Source organism: Cyprinus carpio, chromosome B12 (assembly GCF_018340385.1).
Source record: "Cyprinus carpio isolate SPL01 chromosome B12, ASM1834038v1, whole genome shotgun sequence".
NCBI classification, from domain to species: Eukaryota; Metazoa; Chordata; class Actinopteri; order Cypriniformes; family Cyprinidae; genus Cyprinus; species Cyprinus carpio.
In genome coordinates, this window is record NC_056608.1 from 15,090,184 (window position 1) to 15,112,800 (window position 22,617).

The 22,617-nt window shown below is 37.9% G+C and overlaps 2 protein-coding genes across 7 annotated transcripts; one reads left to right on the forward strand and one right to left on the reverse strand.

Moving 5' to 3' along the window:
• Positions 1-914: 914 nt before the first annotated feature.
• Positions 915-2,951, reverse strand: chmp2a (charged multivesicular body protein 2A). The gene is made up of 6 exons (XM_019075618.2): positions 2,776-2,951; positions 1,978-2,145; positions 1,712-1,891; positions 1,483-1,613; positions 1,212-1,273; positions 915-1,122 (listed from the first exon to the last, which is right to left on the reverse strand). Exons 2-6 carry the CDS (start codon positions 2,143-2,145, stop codon positions 1,001-1,003), a joined length of 663 nt encoding a protein of 220 aa, XP_018931163.1. The 5' UTR covers positions 2,776-2,951; the 3' UTR covers positions 915-1,000.
• A 783-nt stretch (positions 2,952-3,734) lies between these two features.
• Positions 3,735-21,956, forward strand: fbrs (fibrosin). Of its 6 annotated transcripts, none has more exons than XM_042735582.1 (19): positions 3,735-4,185; positions 5,270-5,887; positions 6,113-6,304; positions 7,002-7,034; positions 7,699-7,728; positions 7,813-7,858; positions 8,130-8,463; positions 9,575-9,786; positions 9,943-10,133; positions 10,233-10,277; positions 10,428-10,511; positions 17,029-17,112; positions 17,214-17,252; positions 17,356-17,427; positions 17,589-17,742; positions 18,062-18,142; positions 18,317-18,400; positions 18,921-19,125; positions 19,254-21,956. In XM_042735582.1, exons 2-19 carry the CDS (start codon positions 5,579-5,581, stop codon positions 20,740-20,742), a joined length of 3,684 nt encoding a protein of 1,227 aa, XP_042591516.1. In that variant the 5' UTR covers positions 3,735-4,185; positions 5,270-5,578; the 3' UTR covers positions 20,743-21,956. The 6 variants fall into 6 exon arrangements, with proteins under 6 accessions (XP_042591516.1, XP_042591515.1, XP_042591518.1 ...); XM_042735581.1 differs by having other exon boundaries at positions 3,736-4,185; positions 8,127-8,463; XM_042735583.1 differs by having other exon boundaries at positions 3,737-4,185; positions 8,127-8,463; positions 17,044-17,112.
• The last annotated feature ends 661 nt before the right edge of the window (positions 21,957-22,617 follow it).

Here is a 22,617-nt window from a genome sequence, read left to right on the forward strand (position 1 = left end):
TATATTGCATTATATATGCAAAAGTCAATTTGTCACACCAAATATTACTGAACACATTTGATCACGTCATGGTAAGTGTGAAAAATATTTATTGAACCAAAAAAAAAAAAGCAAAATAACAAGAAATATATATATATTTTCAAAATATACCACCTCTTTTGATTCACCATGAGATAAATACACTGATATTTAATTTTAATTTTCAATATTATTTTGTGATAAAACATGCTTAGGAAAACTGCTTCCAAGTTTTTTTTCATAATAAATAGACCAAAGTTATTGTGAGATGTTGCCTTGCAAAAACTTTTATTGTTTACTGAACAGGCCTGGGTGTAGTAACTAGAGATTCAATCACTTTGAGAAAAAAAAAAAAAAAAAAAAAAAATATATATATATATATATATATATAATATATATATAAGAATATATATATATACACCACCACATTTATTATACAAAGGTATTTACCACTAAAAGATCAAGATGAATGTATTATTAGAAGATTATGATAGTATTTTAAAGGTAATCCTCTGATGTACCCTTATATGAACAGATTGAAAACTGGAGTGACTCCATTTTGCACTATTTATATAAAAGATCAGTATCAACATCTGTGTTTATTAAAATGAAAACATGATGTGTGGCAAACCAGTTTTTATAGTAATGAAACATTTAGTGTTAATGTTTCCTCAAAAGATCAAGTTGGATTCTTGGGGTAACAGATTCTTTGTTGATTGTATCACCTTTAAAAAGGATTTGTCTAAACGGAAGGCTTGAGATCAGTCTGATGCATTGCATCTTCATTTGGGTTACGCGTTTGGTAATATTTATACAGCATATGTCATAAAAGAAGACAGAAAAACAAAAAGGACGCATTAAAGCGTCTAATGTCAGGGAAAAAATACAAAAACCTCTTTCTTTGCATCAGTATACATTTTAGTGACGCGAGCTTTGCACAGACAGTTCCGAATCAAAACCTTTACATAAAGTCCTTTCATTCTCAGTCTCTCCTGAGGTTGTTCAGCCTCTCCTCCAAGTCAGCATCGGCATCCGCCAGCGTAGCCTGCGGTTCCGCTTTTTTCCCAGCTGCAACTGAAAGGTTTCCTCCAGTAGAAGGCAGGTCTAATTGATTTAAATAATAGAGGTAATATGAGAACCACTTTCTGAGTGTAATTCTATAGCAAGGTAACTGTGGTGTCTTTTTTGCTTACTTGAAAGCTCGTCAGAAAGATTCAGACCCAGCTCATCCAGAACTTGGGAAACCACGGCATCACTGCATTCAAAGCAAAAAGAGCACATGTCAGGAGATAATTTATTATTATCATCAATGCTGAAAATAGTTGTTATGCTTAATATTTCTGTTGGAAATCATGATATTTTTTTCTGAATTGTGACAAAGTTTAAAAGAACGGCATTAAATCAAAAGGAAATCTTATATAAATTATAATTATAAACGTCTTTATTAATGATCTTTTTCCTCACCTCTCCTCTTCATCATCTTCATCGCCCATTGCATCGTCAATTGCATCATTCATCATCTCCTCCTTCATGTCCATGATTTCACTTTGGCGCTCAAACTCCATCATGATCTTTTGAATCTGTGGCAACTTCAACTGCATTGACAGGAAAAGGAATTTATATCAGCAAATGCATATCAACAAGCTGTCTGTTGGCAAGACAAACAGAAATTGAAATGCTATAGCAGATATACCTGTCTGTTCATGGTGGCCATAGCTTTGGTGACTCCTTTCATGGCCTGCGCCATGCTGTTGTTTGATTTGAGGGTTTGGATTTTAAGGCTGACAGCTTGAATATTGGCTTTCATCATGATGAATTTCTTGACATATCTTCTTGTGCGCACCAAGTCCTTAGCCATGATCTTCACAGCATCCTGTCAGAAAAAGAACATTCTTTGCACTCCAGCGAGACTTCATCCCTGGCAGTGACATCTGGATGTCAATTTAAAACTCTCCTTACCATCTGTCCTTGTTTGGCCATTTTCTTAATGTCAGCAATTATTTTCTTTTCCTGTTGCTCCAGTCTCTGCCGTTCTCTGTCTAGATCTCTCATGGCTCTATTTAACGCTCTCTGATTCTGTCTGAGCATCTCCTCTGGAGTCTTTCTTCTTCCAAACAGGAACTCCATCTGACATGAATAAACGAGAGAGAGAGAGAGAGAGAGAGAAGACCAGACTGTTAGAAGTTTGAAGGGTTTCCATAATCTGTTTAAAATAGAAATGGCATTACAGAGAGACAATTAAGTCACAGAAAAGGAATTCAGATTTCCACACGCGATTTGATGACAGCCACGTGATGCCATGACATCATTGTTTACATGTATGTCATATGGGACTATGTGAACAAGTGGTTTCTACAGCAACTGGCGAATAAAAATATTTTATTTTAATTTTATTTTATTATCTATGAATCAAGTGGCATCACCCATACTGTGATAGCTGTCACATTGTTCCATTCCTTCGCAATTTAATATTGAGAAAATTTTGAACACACCCTATTATTCAGCTTATATTTGTGCTATATACTATCAGTGACAATGAACCGGGACATTTAGCACAATAAACACTAAAACCTTCTCAAAACACTCAAAAGGACAACGATAATTCTGACTGAAACTCTGAAAAATAACGTGTTAAATGATTATTCGTTTTTTAAAATGACCAATATCCTTCACAAATAACAACAATACTGGAATCAGTTGCTAAAATTAGCTCAAGAAAAGAAAGAAAACCCGGAGGCCTATCGCTCCCGTTTTTACCTTGTCTCTTCTTTACGTGGAAAACGTCCGCCAGAGATACCAACAGCTGAACAGACCAACTATCACGCCGTGGTTTGTTTCTTCTGTTCCTTATTTACAGTTACAGTTCGCCGATCCACCCGATTGTTTTCCCCACTCTAACCTCTTCCGCATATGAATGTCACTACTTCCTTTGTATAGGTCTGCGTCACAGGAAACGCGTCATACAATACGTTCCACAAACTTTACTTTTTTATTATAATACTGTTTTGTTATTGTGCTTTATCAAATTAAGTAGTCGGCACTGTATTGTTGGTATCTTACATAGAAATAAATTATTTTATCTTAATATAGGTAAATGTATTGAAATTATTGTTAAAGCATTTATTTTGTTAGCTTAATTTCATATTTGTAAGCAAAAAATAAAAAATAGCATACATAACCTCAACGGTCCAGATTTAAAATAAAATAAATAATATAATAAAAATAACAAATAAATAACCAATAATGCAATTTAAGATAATAATAATAATAATAATAATAATAATAGCTGATATATTTTCAAATCCCCCATAAGCTCTTATACAGCACATGCCGTCTCTATATTTTTGTGTGGATGTATAGTATAATGCAGTGTTGATATATTCTGTACTGTTCTCGTTTGCATGTAACTTAGAAAATAAAATTAATTAAAAAAAAATAAAATCATAGCTGATTTTTTTTAGAATCTCAGTTAAAGTTTACCAACATTTTTTTCCAGAAACAAATAAAATAGGTGGTTACATTGGTTAATTATACATATATTTCAAATTAGATTGGTAATATAATTTAAAGTAAACAAACATCTCGGTATTACCACTAAAACGCTTGTTTTGGATGCTGAGAACAAATGTGCATGATGATCATCAGGGCAGAAGTTAGTAAATACCGCACAAGGCACTCGCTCGTGCCCTTCACTGGCAGCAGATGGCGGTACTGTCGTCGCATTCAGTAGCGCCTGCCTCGAGTGCATCAACAGAGGAAGAAACCCCGACAGAAGCACACAATGCAGTTTGACTGCTACGGGTTATCCACCCAGGCTTCATGTATGTCTCAGCTTCCCAAATAAAATTGAAGAAATCAGTTTTTCCCGTTTTGACGATCGGGACGAAAAGCAAGCTTTCATAAGTCACATTTCACGATACGCTTGAGGAAAAAACAGCTTCTGCTGCGGACACCGGCGAAATCTCCAGCTTGACCGCACACAGTGGATCCCGCAGCGGGCCGCGGAAGGAGGTGCCCAGCCTGCGCTGACGGGGCTGCGCTCAACATCCGTGACGGTGCAACTCCAGCCCGAGGCCTTGGGGCCTGTTGTATATTATTATCGTTTTAAATGGAGGCTCGGACGAAAGGAGAAGCCAGAGGAAAATGGCCCTGTCTACAGCGCGAGTGGTGGGTGTGATTGGAAATATTGTTGTCGTTTTCTTACTGTGAGCATCGTTAGTGAAACATAACAGAGTGGGTTAGTTTTAAGCAAAAAATAACGTAATGTGTTTTATACTCGAGTGGAGATTAAAACACATCACACAGTGTTTCATTTTCTCCTCTGATCGTCACAGAGAGCTAATAGGCTAGTATCTTGATTAATCTTATAGGTTTTTAAAATCAGTAAATAGAGTATTTGTAGTTACCAGTCGAGTTACGTTCATCGGTTGTATTCGTGTACTGATCTGAGTAATTAGTTTAATTTCCTTTATAAATGTGAAGTGCAAGATGGGGTGTCAACGAACCACAGGCTACACGGTGAGCTTGTTTTATTGGAGTCATATTAAATGGCTTTGGGCCCGTCTACAGAGAAGAGAAATAGCGATCTAGACCACTGTTACACGAATGATTGATCTTTTAAAATGACATTTGATCTGTGGTAAGGTGGTAACGTTAGTGTTTGCTCGCCTGGTTGTTTAACACACCGGATATATAATAATCGATAAATAGTTGGCAATATCACAATCGACAATTGATTTTCATAATGTAATTTATAGTATAGTAAACAAAAATGTTACGCATTTGGTCGTTTAAAACGAGTGTGTTTCAATCCGCGAGCCTAACCAGGTTAGCTAACTAGCAAGCTAGCATCGTCAGCTGAGAGAGCGATTTAACTCGTCGCTGTTAACCGATTTATTTGCTTCAGTAATAATAATACTCAACTAAAATATTTTAATCTATAAAGGACTGCTTATGTGTCACAATTGGACTTTGTTTGTGCTGATCATCTTCCTTTTAATAAAGTTTACTAACGAAAACTCGGCCCTGACTTATGAGGTAGACACTTCTCCTTTATGCCATTAAAACGCGATAGTTATACTTTCTTTCTTAAGTGATGTGTTTTATTTATTCTTGTTTATATTCTATATGTAGAAAATAAGCTCTTTCAGGATCAAATCAGCATGTTTTCTTAGTTAATAACCAGCCATGCTGAATGTTTAAAAACCCGACTGCGCCACTGAACGGTAGTTTCTCCTTTTTTCTTCCTCAGATGAAAGTGACAATGTTTTGACAGGAAGACATTAAGTGGAATATCTGAAAGCTTTTATAATCGCTGTGTTATTGGATAAAACAGGCCCGGTGCTGCCCAGACATGACTGTACTCAGACTGCAGTGTGCTTACACCATACATCCTCCACTGGACTCGATTAGATTATAAGACAGGAACCTTAAACCACATTTTCATCGGAGATCCGCAACACTGGTGCTGGAGGCGCTGGTTTTTATTAGGTATCAGTTGTAAAGTCCCCCAGGCCGGACCAGGGTGTGTTTTTATTAAGTGCCTTTGTCGGACCTTGACATGGACGGTCCCAGTCGAAGCGGAGGCTTCAGACAGAGCCGTCGCTCCCGCTCGCAGCGTGACCGAGAGCGGCGGCGGAGGAGAGCGGACCTCGCTGAGCACAGGGCCTCGTCGCCATCCTCGGCCTCGGACCAAGAACTCTGCAGAGGAGACTCGCTGCTCCGTGCCAGCGGAGGAGAATGCAGACCCGGCTTCCCCGGGACCAGACACCGGCCTCCGCGTCGGAGGAAGCGAGAATCAGTGTCTTGCGAGGAGGATATCATCGATGGATTCGCTATAGCCAGCTTCATAAGCCTGGAGGCCTTGGAGGTTTGTGTGCTTGTCTATCTCTGACTAGTCCTGTATTAAGTGCTGTAGTACAATATGTATATTCGAAGTTTCCATATATATAGAAGTATGTATATTAGAGCTGTTTTCCATTTTAATTTTAGTATAAAATATTAAAACTCAGTGTAAAATGAATAAACAGCAAAGTCTCAGTATAGCGCTCATACATTTGCTGCATTAACATGTTTTACTGTGTTACTTTGAAAGCTGGACTGTTCCCTAAAGCCTCCAGAGCGTTCTGGCTTGTTCATGGGTAGAGGAATCAAAAGGAAGAGAGGCCTGGATGAAAACGGAGGGCCTCTGTCAGAGCCGGAGGAAGGACCTCCTGCTACGTACACCAACAGTTGGGAGCAGCGCAGGAAAATCAAATCTAAACTGAAGAGAAAGGGAGATGCTAAGGTTAGTACTGTAGTTTCATAACCCTTTAATGCTCTATAAACACCAAAAAATAAAATCCTTTATGTGCAAACGCCCATGAAAAACATGTCACTGCAATGTTTTGGGTGCAGCACAAATATTTCTAGAATAGGCCCGCGTGGATGAGAGTCCGGTGTAAATCAATTGGTCATTTTAAAATAAGTTTTCAATATTGAGCAGTCATGATGTGTCAGAAGCCTAATTGTTGGGGAAATTAGACGCAGTGACTGGTCCAAGCATCAAAATTTGCATCACATGTGAATATGCTTCTCGCTGTTCTAGCAGCAGTCAAAAGAGTTATTTTTTACGGTACAGTTGCTGGGAGAGCCGGGCGATCCTTGGCTGATGTATTTACATGTTTGTGGTTATAGAATTCAAAGCCAACAAAAATTGCAATTAATAGATTTAATAATTTTATTAATTAATAGAAGAAATATTGCCAAAAAGGAACAGCTAATGGTTATCGCCCAATGCAGTTTCTCAGAATGGCCAAATATCAGACAATTAGTTATCCTAGCCTATATGTCTGGCTGTAACTGTCTACTTTCAGCTGACCTTTATAATGTAAGACAAAAAGAACTATAAATCTGTTTTATTTTTATTGCTTTCATGTAATTACGTATTTGCTACTCAGTATTTATTTTCACGGTGGTTTGACTATTTTAAATGTCTGTTTCAGGTATCTGGGAATCACATGGAGACAGGATATATTGTGAGTTGTTTTTTTTTTCAGTGGGTTTTGTGCTTTTCTTTGCTGTCCAAAAATATGACTTCGAAATTTGTTCAGACTTTCAAAGCATACATATGTTGTTCACATACTCTACCATTTAAAAGTTTAAGATTGTTTAATGTTTTTTCAATGTCTATTATTAATAAAGCTGCTTTTATTTGATTAAAATAAAAGTACATTTCACAGTATTATTGTAAAATATTATTACAACTTAAAATAACTATATAAGTATATTTGAAAATGTAACTTATTCTTGTAATGGCAAAGTTAAATTCAGCAGCCATTACAATAGTCGTCGATGACACTCGATCATTCTAATATGCTGATTATTGTTATCATGAAACATTTCTCATTTATTAACAATGTTGATATACTGTAGTATTGTGGAAAGCATGATTAAAAAAAATGGAAATATTTTTTAACCATGTAATAGCCTTTACTGTCCATTTTGATCAATTAAATGCATCCTTTGCTGAATAATAATACTATTTTCTTTTGAAAAAAAAATACTGACCCAACTGAACGGTATTGTATGTTTTCGTTTGTGTATTATAAATTATATATTATTAACAAGGGAAATTGTCATAAAAGAATTTCTCCACACAAATGTAGGCTATAACTTTATCTCTTTATTTTTAATCCTCAGTGTGATACAGAGAGTGAATCAGGGGATAAGGTAAAAATGTGTTATTCTTGAATTTCCTTTATGTATTTTGATGCATTTTACTATTTCGATAATGACATTTTTCCCACTGTTTAGGCTTCTGACAATATGGAGCCAGCATTCATCGTCTGCACAAGAGAAGGTAAATGTCTTATGGCAGTAGCAGGTGTATATATTGTGCTGGTAGATGGTGAATTACCTAGGAATAATTATATTTTTGTATGTTTTTGGGATTTGAATTGGACAGTGGTGTTCATTGTTAATTAAAATGCAGATTAATTTATATGCCACTCAGATATTTCTCATGCTTTTTTGAAAGCCTTCATGGAACTGTTTGATTATTTATGTTGTTGTAAAGCATGAAAAAGAGCATTACATGCATTACATTGTAGGGCTCTCTTTTTCCACAGCAGTTAACTCCAACTCTGCAAGCGCGGCTGTGGGCAACGGTTGCCCTCTCTTGCCCTCAAATAGCTCGCAACCCCTTCTGTCAGTCACACCTCGGGTCTCTGGCCTGGAGAGGAGTCAGGAGAGGAGTATGGAGCTGCCTTACCCTGAGCCCATCTCTACCTCATCCTCTCTGCCTAGCATTGCAGCCCATTCCACTGCCTCGGTCTCCAACTCACTTCCAGAGCTGCGTAATGGAAATGGTGGTCCCTATCACCGCCATGATCCTAGCCCAACACAGCACAAACACAAGCCTTTCCCTTTCCCTGTAAAGTCACAACCAATCTACAGCAACAACAGGTCAGTGTAGTGAAACTTTTTTTGCTTTTAATTGGTTCATCTTACAGACAGAAAATAACAATAATGTAAATATAGTAATATACTATAAATAATATTGATATACACATATCTATATATAACATACAGCCATACATTAATTCAGAAGAAAAATGAGAACTTGTTTCTGTACATTTTAATTTCAATAATGCCCTCAGCCTTCTAAATCCAATCATGCTGTTAAAGTTAATAGAATTATCTCTTACAATTGCTGTCTGTTCATATACGGTCTCATGCATATTGTACATAAAAATGGAGCTGGCTGAAATAGGTTATTTCAGTCTGTTTGCTTGGCTTTACATAGTAAGGGTACAGTGTTTTTTGTAAACAAATGAATGTTTACAAGATACTGGGTTGTACAGTGTTTTTGTATACCATTAGAAATTAATACTTTTGTCCAGCAACAATGTATTGAATTGATTAAAAGTTACAGTAAATGCATTTAGAATGTTTATGAAGGAGCATGTGACACTGAAGACTGGAATAATGGCTGCTTTGCCATCACAAGAATAAATTAAAATTTTCAAATATATTAAAATAGAAAACAGTTGTTTTTAATTGTAGTAATATTTCACAATTTTACTTTTTTTACATTATTTTTGACCAAATAATTGCTGCCTTGGTGAGCACAAGAGGCTTTTTTAAAAACATAAATGTTAACAACCCCAAACTGTTAAAAAAAAAAAAAAATTATTTTGCATCCTTTCATGGATAAATTCTGATCACATTTAGATTTATTAAATATTTTTCCCCTCACAAGCACAATTATAATTATCGCAAGTAGTTACAATTATGTATGCAAATATAAAAATGTTATTTAATTAAATAAAGAATTTAAATTACAATTAGAATTAGAATTTATATTATCGATTGTGGTATTATCTATATCTTAAATGCTCTCTGACACACACATTCAAGCAGATTTTTTTTCCTGCTTAACATGCACTCATGCCTCTTCCTCTTATGGTGTGCAGTTCTTGCTCATAAAAAGTTGCAATCTGTATCACATTTTATGACATTATTCAAAAGCATGTGTGTATTAACATGAAAGACATTGGCATTGGTTTTCCATCAGGAGCAGTACCTCAGGCAAGCCACCATCTTCGTCAGCATCTTCATCAATTAGACCACCTACTCCTGCTACAAGTGCGTCCCTTGTTCGAGGCCCAGGTGGTGTGGGGACAGTAATGCCCTCCTCTCGACCAAGTCCCGGTGCTGTCTTTACGCCGTCCCCCAACCTTCCCCCACCACCTCCTCTCCTGCAGGGGTCACCCCACACTTCAACAGGTACAACTAACTTTACCAGCCATTATGTGACAAATACTAAATGCCAACAACTGCATTAACAACATTATTTAGTGACAATGAAATCATAAAAATTAAATGTGTATATTTTTGTTCAGAAGGGTGAAGTTCTTTCTTTTCTCTTTGATTAATTGACAGATTCAAATGCTGGCTCTGCACCTGGAGGACCATCTGTGTCAAGCTCAAGCTCTGGGACATCAGGCAGATCCTCCCAGGCCCAAACGTCCATCCCTACAATGGCCTACCAGTTCCATCAGCACAATCACCAGCACCAGCACACTCATACTCACCAACACTTCTTACATCCCACAGCTGCACCACCACCACTGGTGAGGAGTCATCTGTAGCCCATGGATGGCTAGTTTCAAAAAGTGACTGATTATGAAATTTCACACTTTGACATTTCTCTTGTGCTTGTTGTGTTTCAGTTTGATAAGTATCCAGGCAAAATAGACGGTCTCTTTCGACACCCAGTAAGTTTTTTAAAAACATTTGTATTACTGAAGTTTAATTCAAATCTGCTGGGTAGTTTTCAAATTTGCTGTCAATATAGCAGGTCTCTGTGAAACACATAAGTGCTTCTAGTTTGTGATTATTAATTATTTATTTTTTCTCCTACAAAGTTTTTTCCTCAGTACCCACCCCCAGTGCCCGTTCTTCCGCCCACAGGACCTTTCAGATCATTGCATGGAGCTTTTCAGCCTAAGGTAAGATTTTTGTTCTTGTTTGGGCATTGTTTTGAACATTTAAATCTGAAAGCTTGGTGTATTATATTAAATATTAAAATCATTCAGGTGAAGAATGCTTGCATATTACCACAATATCTAGTGATCCTGGGGAGATAATAATGTGCTGGCTGTCAACCACATAAGAGCATAAAAAGGTCAACCACTTCATCAAACATTTAAAGGGGTCATATGACGTTGCTAAAAAAGAACTTTATTTTGAGTATCTTGTGTAATGAAATGTGTTTATGCAGTTTAAGGTTCAAAAAACATTATTTTCCACAAACTGTACATTATTGTTTTTTTTTTAGTTTATGAAAAGATTTTTTTAAACGTGTTGTTTATTATTGTTCGATCTGAAAAGCGAGGTGTGCTCTGATTGGCCAGCTATCCAGTGCGTTGTGATTGGCCGAATGCCTCAAGCGTGTGACGGTACGCAATCTTACATACTGTGATGCCGTGTCCCAGTGCGATGGGACAAAACCAATAAATCCCGTTACAAACGAGGCATTTGTTGCATCCAGTGGGGACATAATTACAGATTATAATGATTTATAATGTCTTTTTACACATTGTGTTGCATCGCCCCGTGTAAACATAAAACCATGTTTGCATTTGTGATCGGAGAAACGACAAACAACAAGCACTACTTTACACTGCTCAAAACTCACGTTTGAATAGTCAGTGGCAAATTCTTGAAATATGAAAACATACTTGCAGGCTGTGAGTCAGAACAGCCGACATTGTAGTCTTCTCCCAGGATCAGGAAACAGTCCTCCGTAAAATGCATTGCACACACACATAGGGCTGGGAGATATATCGAACGATATGATCATGTGCATTTCGTCAGTAAAGCCGGTTCCCTGATTACCACTAAATCGCCATCACCTGCTTTCAAATGGAGCGGCATTTAATAGACAGAGCCGTAGATCACTGAAAAGCTATGCAATATCGTGTTCATTATCGAAGGCGATTCATCTGCGATAATGAACGCGATATTGCGTAGCTTGTCAGTGCTCTACGGCTCTGTCTATTAAATGCCACTCCATTTGAAAGCAGGTGATGGTGATTTAGTGGTAATCACGGAACCAGCTTTACTGACTAGATGCAAATGATCATATCGTTCGATATATCTCCTAGCCCTACACATATATTAAGTTGAACTGTTCTGGAACATTGTTGTAAATACAACTTAACCACTGATTTCTAGTTGTGTCCTCTTTTGGAAGGCCAAACAAAGTAGTTTCGCTTTCACAACGAAACACAGCGTCTCCACAACATGGCGGTGACAACAGCGAGAATCAAAGTTACACCTTTGACGTAGATGTGTGGGGGCGTGTCTAAACGAGGCGTTCTAGGAGGGCGTGGGCGAGTGTTAACTTTTATAAAGAATATCTCTTTGGGTTTGAGACTTTAATCTTTTCAACTTTAGGGATCTAATATATTCATGAACAGCTTGTAACACTCCAAAGAGAAAGGAAAACTTGAAAACTCATCATATGACCCCTTTAACAATAGTCAGCATATTTACCTAATAATGTGCACAACTGTTCAAAAGACAAAGTTTATTTTCATTCAGCAAGGATGCATTAAATTGATCTAAGGTGACATTAAAGACATGGTGTTACAAAATAAATTAACTGCTGTTTATTTTAACATTTTATTCATCAAAGAATCCTAAAAAAAATGTTAATTATATATGAATATATATAATTATAATATTAAGTATAACTTTTTCCACAATTATATTAAGCACTTCAGCCCGGGCCTCGACTTTTTTATGCCCCTCGGGCCAGGCTTCAGGCCAATTTTCACATCATAGTTCAGAGGCGGGCCAAGCCTCGGGCCTGTTTTTGGGCTTCTCCAAATTTTGTATTTTACACGTCCATCAATTAGTGATGAAAAACATGGTGGAAACAACATGCTACAGCTACTGTCAAGAGTGGCTAAATCTTGCTGCAAAGCCCTAGCAAAAGTGTGTCGGGGGAAATAGTAAGGAGATATTTGAATTCTTTACTAATAAACTAGTGTTTTCTGAGTCTGTCACAAAGATAAAGATGACAATCCTGTCTCGCCATATCTTCATTATACGTGCCTTTAGAGAGAAGTGAATCTTTATGGATTATGATTATAATGAAAGAGTTTTTGTTTTCGATTTGTTTTAATTCGTTATGTAGTAATTTAAAGCTTTCTATAGATTTATTTATCATGTCTGTGAGGCATGTATTCACTGAGTTTCGATTAATTTTTGTGAAGTGCTCCTGTTCAAGACGAGACGGCAGAAAGCGCATCATTTTTGTTTCCTTTATTTTATAAAAGTACAACATTTTGTTAATACTGTGAGTGCACACAAATACAAGTAGAGTCTTTACAGTTCCGGATGATGTATTACTTACCTTTTTGAGCAAAAATGACAGCGTAGGCTATTTTAAGTTGTTTCCACTGAAAAAAAAAATGCAAATGATTGTGCTGGTGCTTCCATGTCCTGCAAAGCACGCTTTAGCTTCCACTCTCCACATAAACTTGGATAAAGCGCAGGTTTAATGTTCAAACATTGTTAGAGTGTGGAAAAATATTTATTTGATCCCCTGCTGATTTTGTAAGTTTGCCCACTTACAAAGAAATCAAGGGTCTGAAATTTTTATATTAGGTTTATTTAAACAGATAAGAGACAAAATATCAACCAAAAAATACAGAAAAAAAAACATTATATAAAGGTTAGAAATTGATTTGTATTTCAGTGAGTGAAATAAGTATTTAAGCCCCTCCCAACCAGCAAGAACTCTGGCTCCCACAGATTGGTTATGTGCCCATGTGGAACACAGATTTGTCCTGCCACTTTAAGAAGTTACTCCTAATGTCAGCTCGTTAGGTGTATAAGACACCTGTCCACACAATCTGTATCTTCCATTCCAACCTCTCATGCCCACAAGGTCCCGCTGCTCAAGAAGGCACATGTACAGGCCCGTTTAAAGTTTGCCAAAGAACATCTAAATGATTCAGAGAAGGCTTTAGAGAAAGTGCTCTAGTCAGATGAGACCAAAATTGAGCTCTTTGGCATTAACTCAACTCACCGTGTTTAGAGGGAGAGAAATGCTGACTATGACCCCAAGAACTCCATCCCTACAGTCAAGCATGGAGGTGGAAACATTATGCTTTGGGGCTGTTTTTCTGCTAAGGGTACAGGACGACTTCACCACATTGAGGGGCAAATGGACGGGGCCATGTACTGTAAAATTTTACTTTTATGGCCATGTTCTGTTCCTGTGGCTCAGAGGTAGAGCTTTGCGTTAGGAGCGCAAAAGGTTGTGGGTTCGATTCCCAGGGAACACACATGGCTTAAAAAAAAAAAATGTATAGCCTGAATGTGTCTGCCAAAATGCATAAATGTAAATGTAAAATCTTGGATGAGAACCTCCTTCCCTCAGCCAGAACACTGAAGATGGGTCATGAATGGGTCTTCCAGTAACCCAAAACATACCAGATCAAGAAGAAGCACATTAAGGTCATGGAGTGGCTTTGCCAGTCTCCAGACCTCAGACCTATAGAAAATCTGTGGAGGGAGCTGAAACTTTGAGTGGACAAATGACAGCCAAGAAACCTTAAGGATTTTAGAGAGAATCTGTAAAGAGGAGTGGATCAAAATCCCTCCTGAGATGTGTGCAAACCTGGTGACCAGCTACAAAAAAACATCTTACCTCTGTGCTTACCAACAAGGGTTTCTGCAATACTAAGTACTAAGTCACGTTTTGCTTGGGAATCAAATACTTACTTCACTCACTGAAATGCAAATCAATTTCTAACCTTTATATAATGTTTTTCTGGGTTTTTGTTTGGTATTCTGTCTCTATACGTTAAAATAAACCTACCATAAAAGTTGCAGACCCTTCATTTTTTTGTAAGTGGGCAAACTTACAAAATCAGCAGTGGATCAAATAAATATTTTCCCCACTGTATATGCTTGAATTGGTTTTGTACATCTAGATTATATTTTAGGCAAGTTGTGATGATTTATGAAGGCAAAATTGATCAAACACAAGCTATGATCAGTTCACTGTCTGCCGCTGACAGCTTGGTCATTAAAAAATGTTAAAAAACAAAAGCATATATTTAACAAATAAAAAAGGTTCCCAGCATTTTTCTAAATTAACTAAAAAAAAAAAAAAAAAAACATAATATAATTATTTTGCCATTACATACAAAACTGAACTATTTTAATAGCTGAAACGGTAGTAGTATAAGCCGTTTTGGGAGAAGGGGAAAAAGACGGGCTCAGGCCGGTAATTCTGATTAGCTGTCGTACAAGGGCCAGGCTAGCGCCTGAGTGTCTCGGGCTAGGTCCTAAATATGAGGCCCATGCAGGGCTCTATTAAGCACCACAAATGTTTTTAACATCGATAATAAGAAATGATACTTGGGCAGCAAATCAGCATAATATAGTGATTTCTGATGATCATATGATAAATGTTTAAATAGGCTATATTAAAATAGGAATTGTTTGTTAAATTACAGAAATATATGGTTGTTTCAGTTTCAGTTTGAGTGTGTTCTTACATCATTGCTACGAATATTTAGCATGCATGTTCTCACTCAGATGAATGCTAATTATAATTATGGTAACACTTTATTTTAAGGACCATACTCACTATTAAATAGTTGCTTAATTGCATGCATATTACTAGCATATTGGCTGCTTATTAGTACTTATAAGGCACACATTAATGTCTTATTCTGCATGACCATATTCTAGACCCTAAATCCTACACCGCATGCAAATTAAGCATCTGCCTTACTAGGAATATGCCGGTATCAAATTTTTATGTTGCGATTAATTGATAATGCTTTTAAATTTAGTTGCAAAAAAAAGTGTTGTCATAATACAGCATAACAGGTTTATAACAAAAATAACTGAACATTTAAATACAATAAAGCAATACACAAAATATGTATAAAGTAAAAAATTTTACACAGATTAAAGTTCAAAAGAATGATAAAGACCAATAGGTATCACTTTACAATAAGACCTCATTAGTTAACCTTAGATAATGCAATCACAATGAGCAATAGCTACATTTGCTACAGATGTTATTAATCTGTAAAAAAACAAAAAAAACAACCCTTAGTTCATGTTAGCTCATTAAATAACACAGTTGCAATTTTTGATTTTACATTGTGTAATTAAATATTGGAATTACCTAAGATTAATGAATGTTTAGAAGAATTTTTCATTGGCAGTTTGTAAACTAATGAATTAACTAATGTTAACTAATGAAGCCCTAATGTAAAGTTTGACCGAACAATAAAGAATCGAAACACTTTTAAACAATATCTAGGGCATGTTTGAAAATTAATAGCCTATTAAGTCTAAATATTTACGTGTTTGGTACTGTGATGAACACCATAGCGAATACAAAAATCTGAATGGATATTTAAATCATTTAAACACTTTCCGAAACAGAAAGCTGTTTTTTTAACGGGTTTTCAGGGTAACAGCTGCATTGTTTAGTGCCATCTGCTGTAAGAGATTGAATGTGCTTTAATCCAGAGCGTCTCTCATGTGCTCTGCCATGCGCTTCTCATCCGTGCTCGTTTACATCAGCATACAGTGGTGTTGTGCATTGTGACCAGTTCATGGGAAAAGTATTCTTAAAGTCATTCATAAATAATTATTCTTGGTATTTTGAAGTACCCACGATTACAATATTGTGCATATTCATTACCATGATATGTCGCATTACCGAATACCGGCACATGTCTATACCTTACTATTTTTTACGAGTTAGCTAGTAGTTTTTTTGTTTTGTTTTTGTTTTACAGGGAAAACTCTTAATTAATAGTGAATATGTTCCCTATTCCAAAGTGTTTCCATAAATATTATTAAGAAATATAAGTTGCATTATAAATGATTTTGTACTTAAATGTAGTCTTTCTATCACACAAATTAATTGGTTGGAGTTAAAGATATTTATAATAATCTTAAAATAAGGACTTGATTTCACTTGATTTCAGGTTCATCAGAATTAAAATAATGTTTTAAATAATTTTCCAATCCCTCTTAAATTGGCCATTTTTCAGCTATATCTTTGAAAGGACTCGGTTTAAATGAATTATGAATGACTAACCTGTGAAGGTAGTAAAACCTATTGTATGTTTGTTGTCTTGTCTTGTTTAATCCAGTTGGTAAAATGAGAGAATAGTATTTTAGCAGTATTATGTATCCTACAAGCTAAAAGTACAAATATTCATTAGTCACATGTTTGTGTTTTGTTGTGATGGCACAACCATGAAGAATTTAGGCCTTATTTTTTGGGCAAGATATTCTAAGGTCTGAAAATTTGAACATGTTATTCATTTTAAAAGTTCAAGCACAATCTGATTTGTAAGGATGATCACTTTAATTGAGTTAAAGCCAATATTAGGCACCAATCCAGTCACATTTTCTTCCTATTTATATTTTGAGCCCATGAAGTGGGTTTGAATAGTTTGTTGTTATTGACAGCTTGTTGCCCTTCAGGGAGCTGCTCCAGAGATGGCTGCTGGTTTGGGAGTTGTACCGTCCCACCTTCCACCTAAACCTCCAAGGGTAAAGATGCTCTATCATGCAAATTTGCATCATACATTGTAATCGTAACTTTATAGAGACTTATTAATAATATGAATAACGTATGGTGTTTGTGTCCACAGCTAACAGACCCATTTGCACCACCACCAAAAGTCAGTAATGTAAGTTCAATCTTTTGTTTTGTACTTGATTTATTTTAGTTGTTGACCTCTAAATGACTAGCAGACAATTCTTTCTAACTTTATTTGGATTATCTCTTTACAGAAGCCTGGAAAATGGTGTGCTATGCATGTCCGTGTTGCTTGGATGATTCTAAGGCATCAAGAAAAAGTCAAGGTTTTTGTGTTTATCTGTGTTCATGTTTAGTTCTAATGCAAAAAGGCCAAAAATTACAAAATGGTTGAAATATTTCAAGGGGTTTTTTTTCCACTTTTAAGAGGTGTTTTTAAATAAAAGTGGCATTCTTTTGACCACCTTTCTGTTGCTGTCTTTCTCAGCTCATGCATGCTGATCCACAAAAGCTGGACTTCCGTAATGACCTGTTGCCTCGACTCCCTGGCCCTGGTATTGGTGGACTAGGAGGTCTAGGACCACTTGGTGGTCCCCTTCCCCCAACTCCTGATCTTACAAGACCAGGAAGCCTGTTCACTGGTGGGTTATACTTGCACTTATTTCTGCAACCAATTTAGGAATCTGCAGGTGATATAAGCCTGTGGTTGTTCTTAAGCTATGATTGCTTTTAAGCTATTGAAGTGGGTTGTTTCTACCTAAATAACAGTTTTCAGGTACAAAATACTTTGACAGCACTACTGAAGGATTTTTACAGCACTACTGTGCTGCCATACAAGGGCTCTAAATTAGAAAGGCTTAAGGAGGATATAAAGCATAAACTTGGCTAAATGTCGACACTCAATGGTAGTCCATTTATGGGTGTTTAAGTTTTTGTCTGAGTTGACCCATGTCTTCTCAGGTGGAGTCAATCCGTCCTCCACACCATTCATGCCTCCATCAATGTCCCATTCCCCTTTCCTCACCTCAGCAGCACATCTGGGTAAGAGACTGTCTCTGAGAAAGTAGGGGCATCAAAAGCCAATGTTACCCATGCTGCTCTTGTTGCTCTGTGCAGATATGTTCTTCAGGCTTGCTTCATTTGCTAGCTTTGTAGAGCATAATTTTCTCTGTGTTCAGCTGATTTTATCACTAATGGCCGGGTTTCGTGTTACAGACCCATATGTTCGTTCATCCTCCTACTCTTCTTTGGGAGCCCTGAGTTCTGGTGCCTTTGGAGGCCTAGGCAGCCCCACGATAGGTTTGTCATGCTAATTTGTTTATTAAGAATATGTATATATTAATCGAATTACTCTAACACTGGTTCTCAACCTTTTGGACTTTGAGGCAGTTTTTGTGGTTAACTAGATTACGATTTTTAAAAAATAAATTTTGTTCAACTTGGCATAACTTGAAAATGTCTTTTCATTTATAGAAGTGTCCAAGGAGTTTTAAGATTTCATCAATTTACATTGCTTTTCCAGTGGGATTCCTGGTTCTCAAAGAAAAAAGTTTTTCAAACCTTGATTTATCTTGATGTATTTTGATTTTTAGTTGATTTGTCTTATATTAAATCATTTAAGTCATCTTCAGGCCCCATGTTTGCAGAGGCCCCCAGTTGAGAATCACTGCTCTAATTTGAATGTGTTGGTTTTCTAACATCTCCTAAGCATTTTAATAAAGGGTTAATAAAGGGTCGCAAAAGTTAATTTAAGTAGTATTTTATCGATCACATTTAAACTCAGCCAAAGACTAATCAAATGTTATACATTTTCTTTTAGTTGCCAATGTTTTTGGACATAAGACTGAGCCGTCTGCAAGTGCAGTTGGAGGACTGGGTAACCCCCATGATCCATGGAATCGTCTGCATGTTACACCTGCCTCTTTCCCCTCTGGATCCTGGGCAAAAGGACCAGAGAAGAGAGATGATAGAGGAAAGGATGTGGAAAGAAGAGAACCCACTCATATAAAAGACGAAAAGGACAGGTATGACATTAAAAGGATTTGTTGTTATAAGGTAGTTTTCAAGTGGGCTTTTAAGATCAAAAGTGAATTATGTATTGCATTTCGCAACTTGACACATAACTTAATTGGTTTAACACTGTTTCACACAGAGACAGTCTCTTGTATGGACGCCAGCCAGTGCGAATGTCACCTGGTGTCCCATCCCACAAGCATCGCAGCAGCACCCCCAGTTCACATCTAAATGGCTTGGGCCCACTGAGTGGAAGTGGAGTTCAATCAGATGGCCAAAGCAGAGAGCGTGAAAGAGAAAGAGAACGGGAGTCAGACAAGAGACAACACTCTGCATCCAGGGCACCAGTGTCAGCTTCCTCCGCAGCACCAGACAGACCTCGATCTTCAACATCGTCTATTCTCACAGCCTCTCCTTCTAACGTCCCCTCAGCCCCCTCTCCTCTGGATCTGTTTCACCGACAGCCACCGCACACGCTCAGCACAGAATCCAGCCATTCTTCACAACGAGAAAACAATGGTCCAGCCTCTTCTAGTTCGCTTCCAGTCAAGAAACCTGATCGTACCACAACCCCAGTATCCAAACCTGCACTTGGTCTAACCTCTGGGTTGCTCCTCCCGCAAGTCAAGGTCAAAGAAGAGCGTAAAGAGGAGCCTGAGCCAGTGCCCATCTCTTTACTGCATTCCGCCGTGCCTTCACACAACTTTGAACGGCCTAATAGTCGGCACCCACACCATCCATCCACCCCTTCCTCAACCCTCTCATTGACACCTACACCTGGCGTGCCTCTTCTTCCACCAACTCCGCACCCTCCCCACCATCCTCTGTCCCTCTTAGATCGTCCACGGGGTATTGAACCCTATCTTGGTGGTGCAGCTGATCGTTTCCCACCACATCCACATGGTCCTCCACAAGGTCATTCCCAAGTCACTCACTTTCCCTGGGACCCTTGGAGGGATCTGGCCGCTCAACAGCAGCAACGCAGGGAATTGGCTCTGAGGTCAGATCCCCACCTTGCACTTCGATCTGATGCACACTTGTCTAGACTTCTCCAGCATCAGCAGGTACAGCGTTATTTGGAGGCCGAGAGAGCTGCAGTAGCGGCAGCTGTGGCAAGCAGCCCACACCATCCACCAGTACCTACCTCTATGTCCTCTGCTTCATCCTCAGCAGGCAGGCCAGAGTTCGGTTTGATGTCCCACCCGTTCGATGAGGAACAACGTGCTCAGTTAATGCGGGAAGACTTGGAGAGAGCGCGGTACTTTGGGATGCATCCACATCCGCACCTATCCGCACCTCACCTTCCTAGCCCATCTCATGCTGCCCACCTAGAACAGCTTCACGCAGGGCTGCTATCCCACTCTCACCTCCAATCAGCTGGAGCCTCTGCACAAGCATCACATCACCCTGGCCTCTACTCTAGACTGGGACCTCTGCATTCACACTCTCACTTACCTAATGGCATTCTAGCCAAGGCACCAGGTCTAGTTGGGCCATTGTCTGTTGGGGCTCCACCACCTCTAATTCCGTCTGTGAACAGATCATCTACTCCACCCCGTGGCCCCAGACTTGGTGGGGCAGGAGACTTGGGCCTATTTGCCACACATAAAGACGGCGAGTCCAGATAGTACTAGGTAAAGCTCGAGGAGCTTCCAGAACTGCTGTGCTGAAGAAACTGCTCGTTAAATGTCAAGATTTTGCAGGACACTCAAAAAGAGCTAAGCTTCAGTGACCGTACACAAGTGTTGAAGGGCCAGGGCTAGGGCTGTTTGATATATTTATCCACTGTGGTTAAGTTGGTGCAATTAAGGTACTCTCTTGCTGTGCCCAGGTTTTTATGTTGGGTTTTCTTTACAAAGAGGCCTGTGGATGTTCAAAGACTATTCATTACTACTAATATGAAGACAGGTTGTGTTGAAGTGTAATGGATCAAAAAATTGTGAACTTGTTTGTCTTGGTGAACTTAAGGAAAACCTACTGTAGAGTTATGGTCCTCAGCTTTTTATTTGAGGGAAGAGAAATTGGACCCTTGCCGAAGTAGTCAAGTACTTCTCATTGTCTGAATCAGCACTGTTGGGAAATGTATGAATTAAAAGGAACACATGGTCCACATTCTGCTTTAAATATTCAAGTCATCCATCAGACAACTTCCATGAACATCAGAATGAACTTCTTAAGATTTATTTTATTCTTTAAAAAAAGTTATTATGAACTGTACATCTTGTTGGATAATATTTTAAAATTCAAAGGGAAAGAACTGTCTCCCATTCATTAGTCTGACTCCGTACAAGAGCTGGGCCAGAATATAGTAGAATAGTGATATTGCTTTTGTAATAATTATTGTTAACATTAATTACCTTCCATAATAAATATATTCACTGTTTATGTTATAATGTCGTGTATCAGGTCTCACCAAATGCATTCACTTGTTGAAACGAGTCAATGATGATTATTGTCCAGCAAAGCACTACAGTGATATTGCTCCAAAATACTGGTGACATTAAAGCCTGTGTACTGAGGATGTATCAAAGCCAGTCTCTACGGTTCAGAGAACTGTATATCTTCATAATGTGAGAGAGGTGTGTGTGTGTGTTATGTTCTCCACAGTTGAAGCCTTTGGAAGTCTCCAACAACCATCACACGGAGCGAAACGAGGCATCAGTCGACTGGACAAAAGGAGTGCACGTCTTGTACTTGCAGCTAAACTATAGGATTAGAAAGACTCGAGATACAGGACATTCTGGATTATTTGAGCAAAACAGTTTTATACATTTTAAATATGTCCCTCTCCCCTTGAAAAGAAAACCACAAAGATTAATTATTAAAAATGGTTGGTTATTTACATGAGTGGTAATGTATTGATTCATTGTCTAGATATAAATTGTGTGTTATTGTCATCTAATTTCAGGACCATCTATCAAGATTTATATCAGGACTTGGCCTATTTTATTTTAATTTAAGTGATCCATGTGCACCAAACATCTTAATAGTAACTATAATCAATGAGATCTAAAAATTGTATCTAGTCTCATAAACATCTATCAAGAAATTTGATATTGTCTGGAGATTAAAAAAAAAAAAGAAGCTAAAATTCTAAAATTAATTGTCATATCAGTAAGTTATACCTTGTCAAACTGCTGGCAAGCAAAGTTACACGGTGAGAGATGTTCATTTAAAAAGAAATTTAACAAAATGTACATATAATCTAAAGTAACGTGCAAACAAGTAATTTAATATTTACATGTAATAAAGAAATCTAAAAACAAGGGGTGAATTTCCAGTAACGGCTGAGATGTGTGCCGTGCAGCGCGCGCTGAAGCACGTCTCGCGAGATGTCTGCTCTTGGTCAGCAGTCGCTCGTTCCTCCATTTCGCTGCGTCGAAAGTCTCCTCCCCACAACCGCTAGATTCAGCGATTCCGGACCCAGTGTCTCTCGGAGCGGTCTTTAACGTGATCCTACGAACCTGCCAGTACCTCACTGGGTACCGAGAGACAGTTTTGGA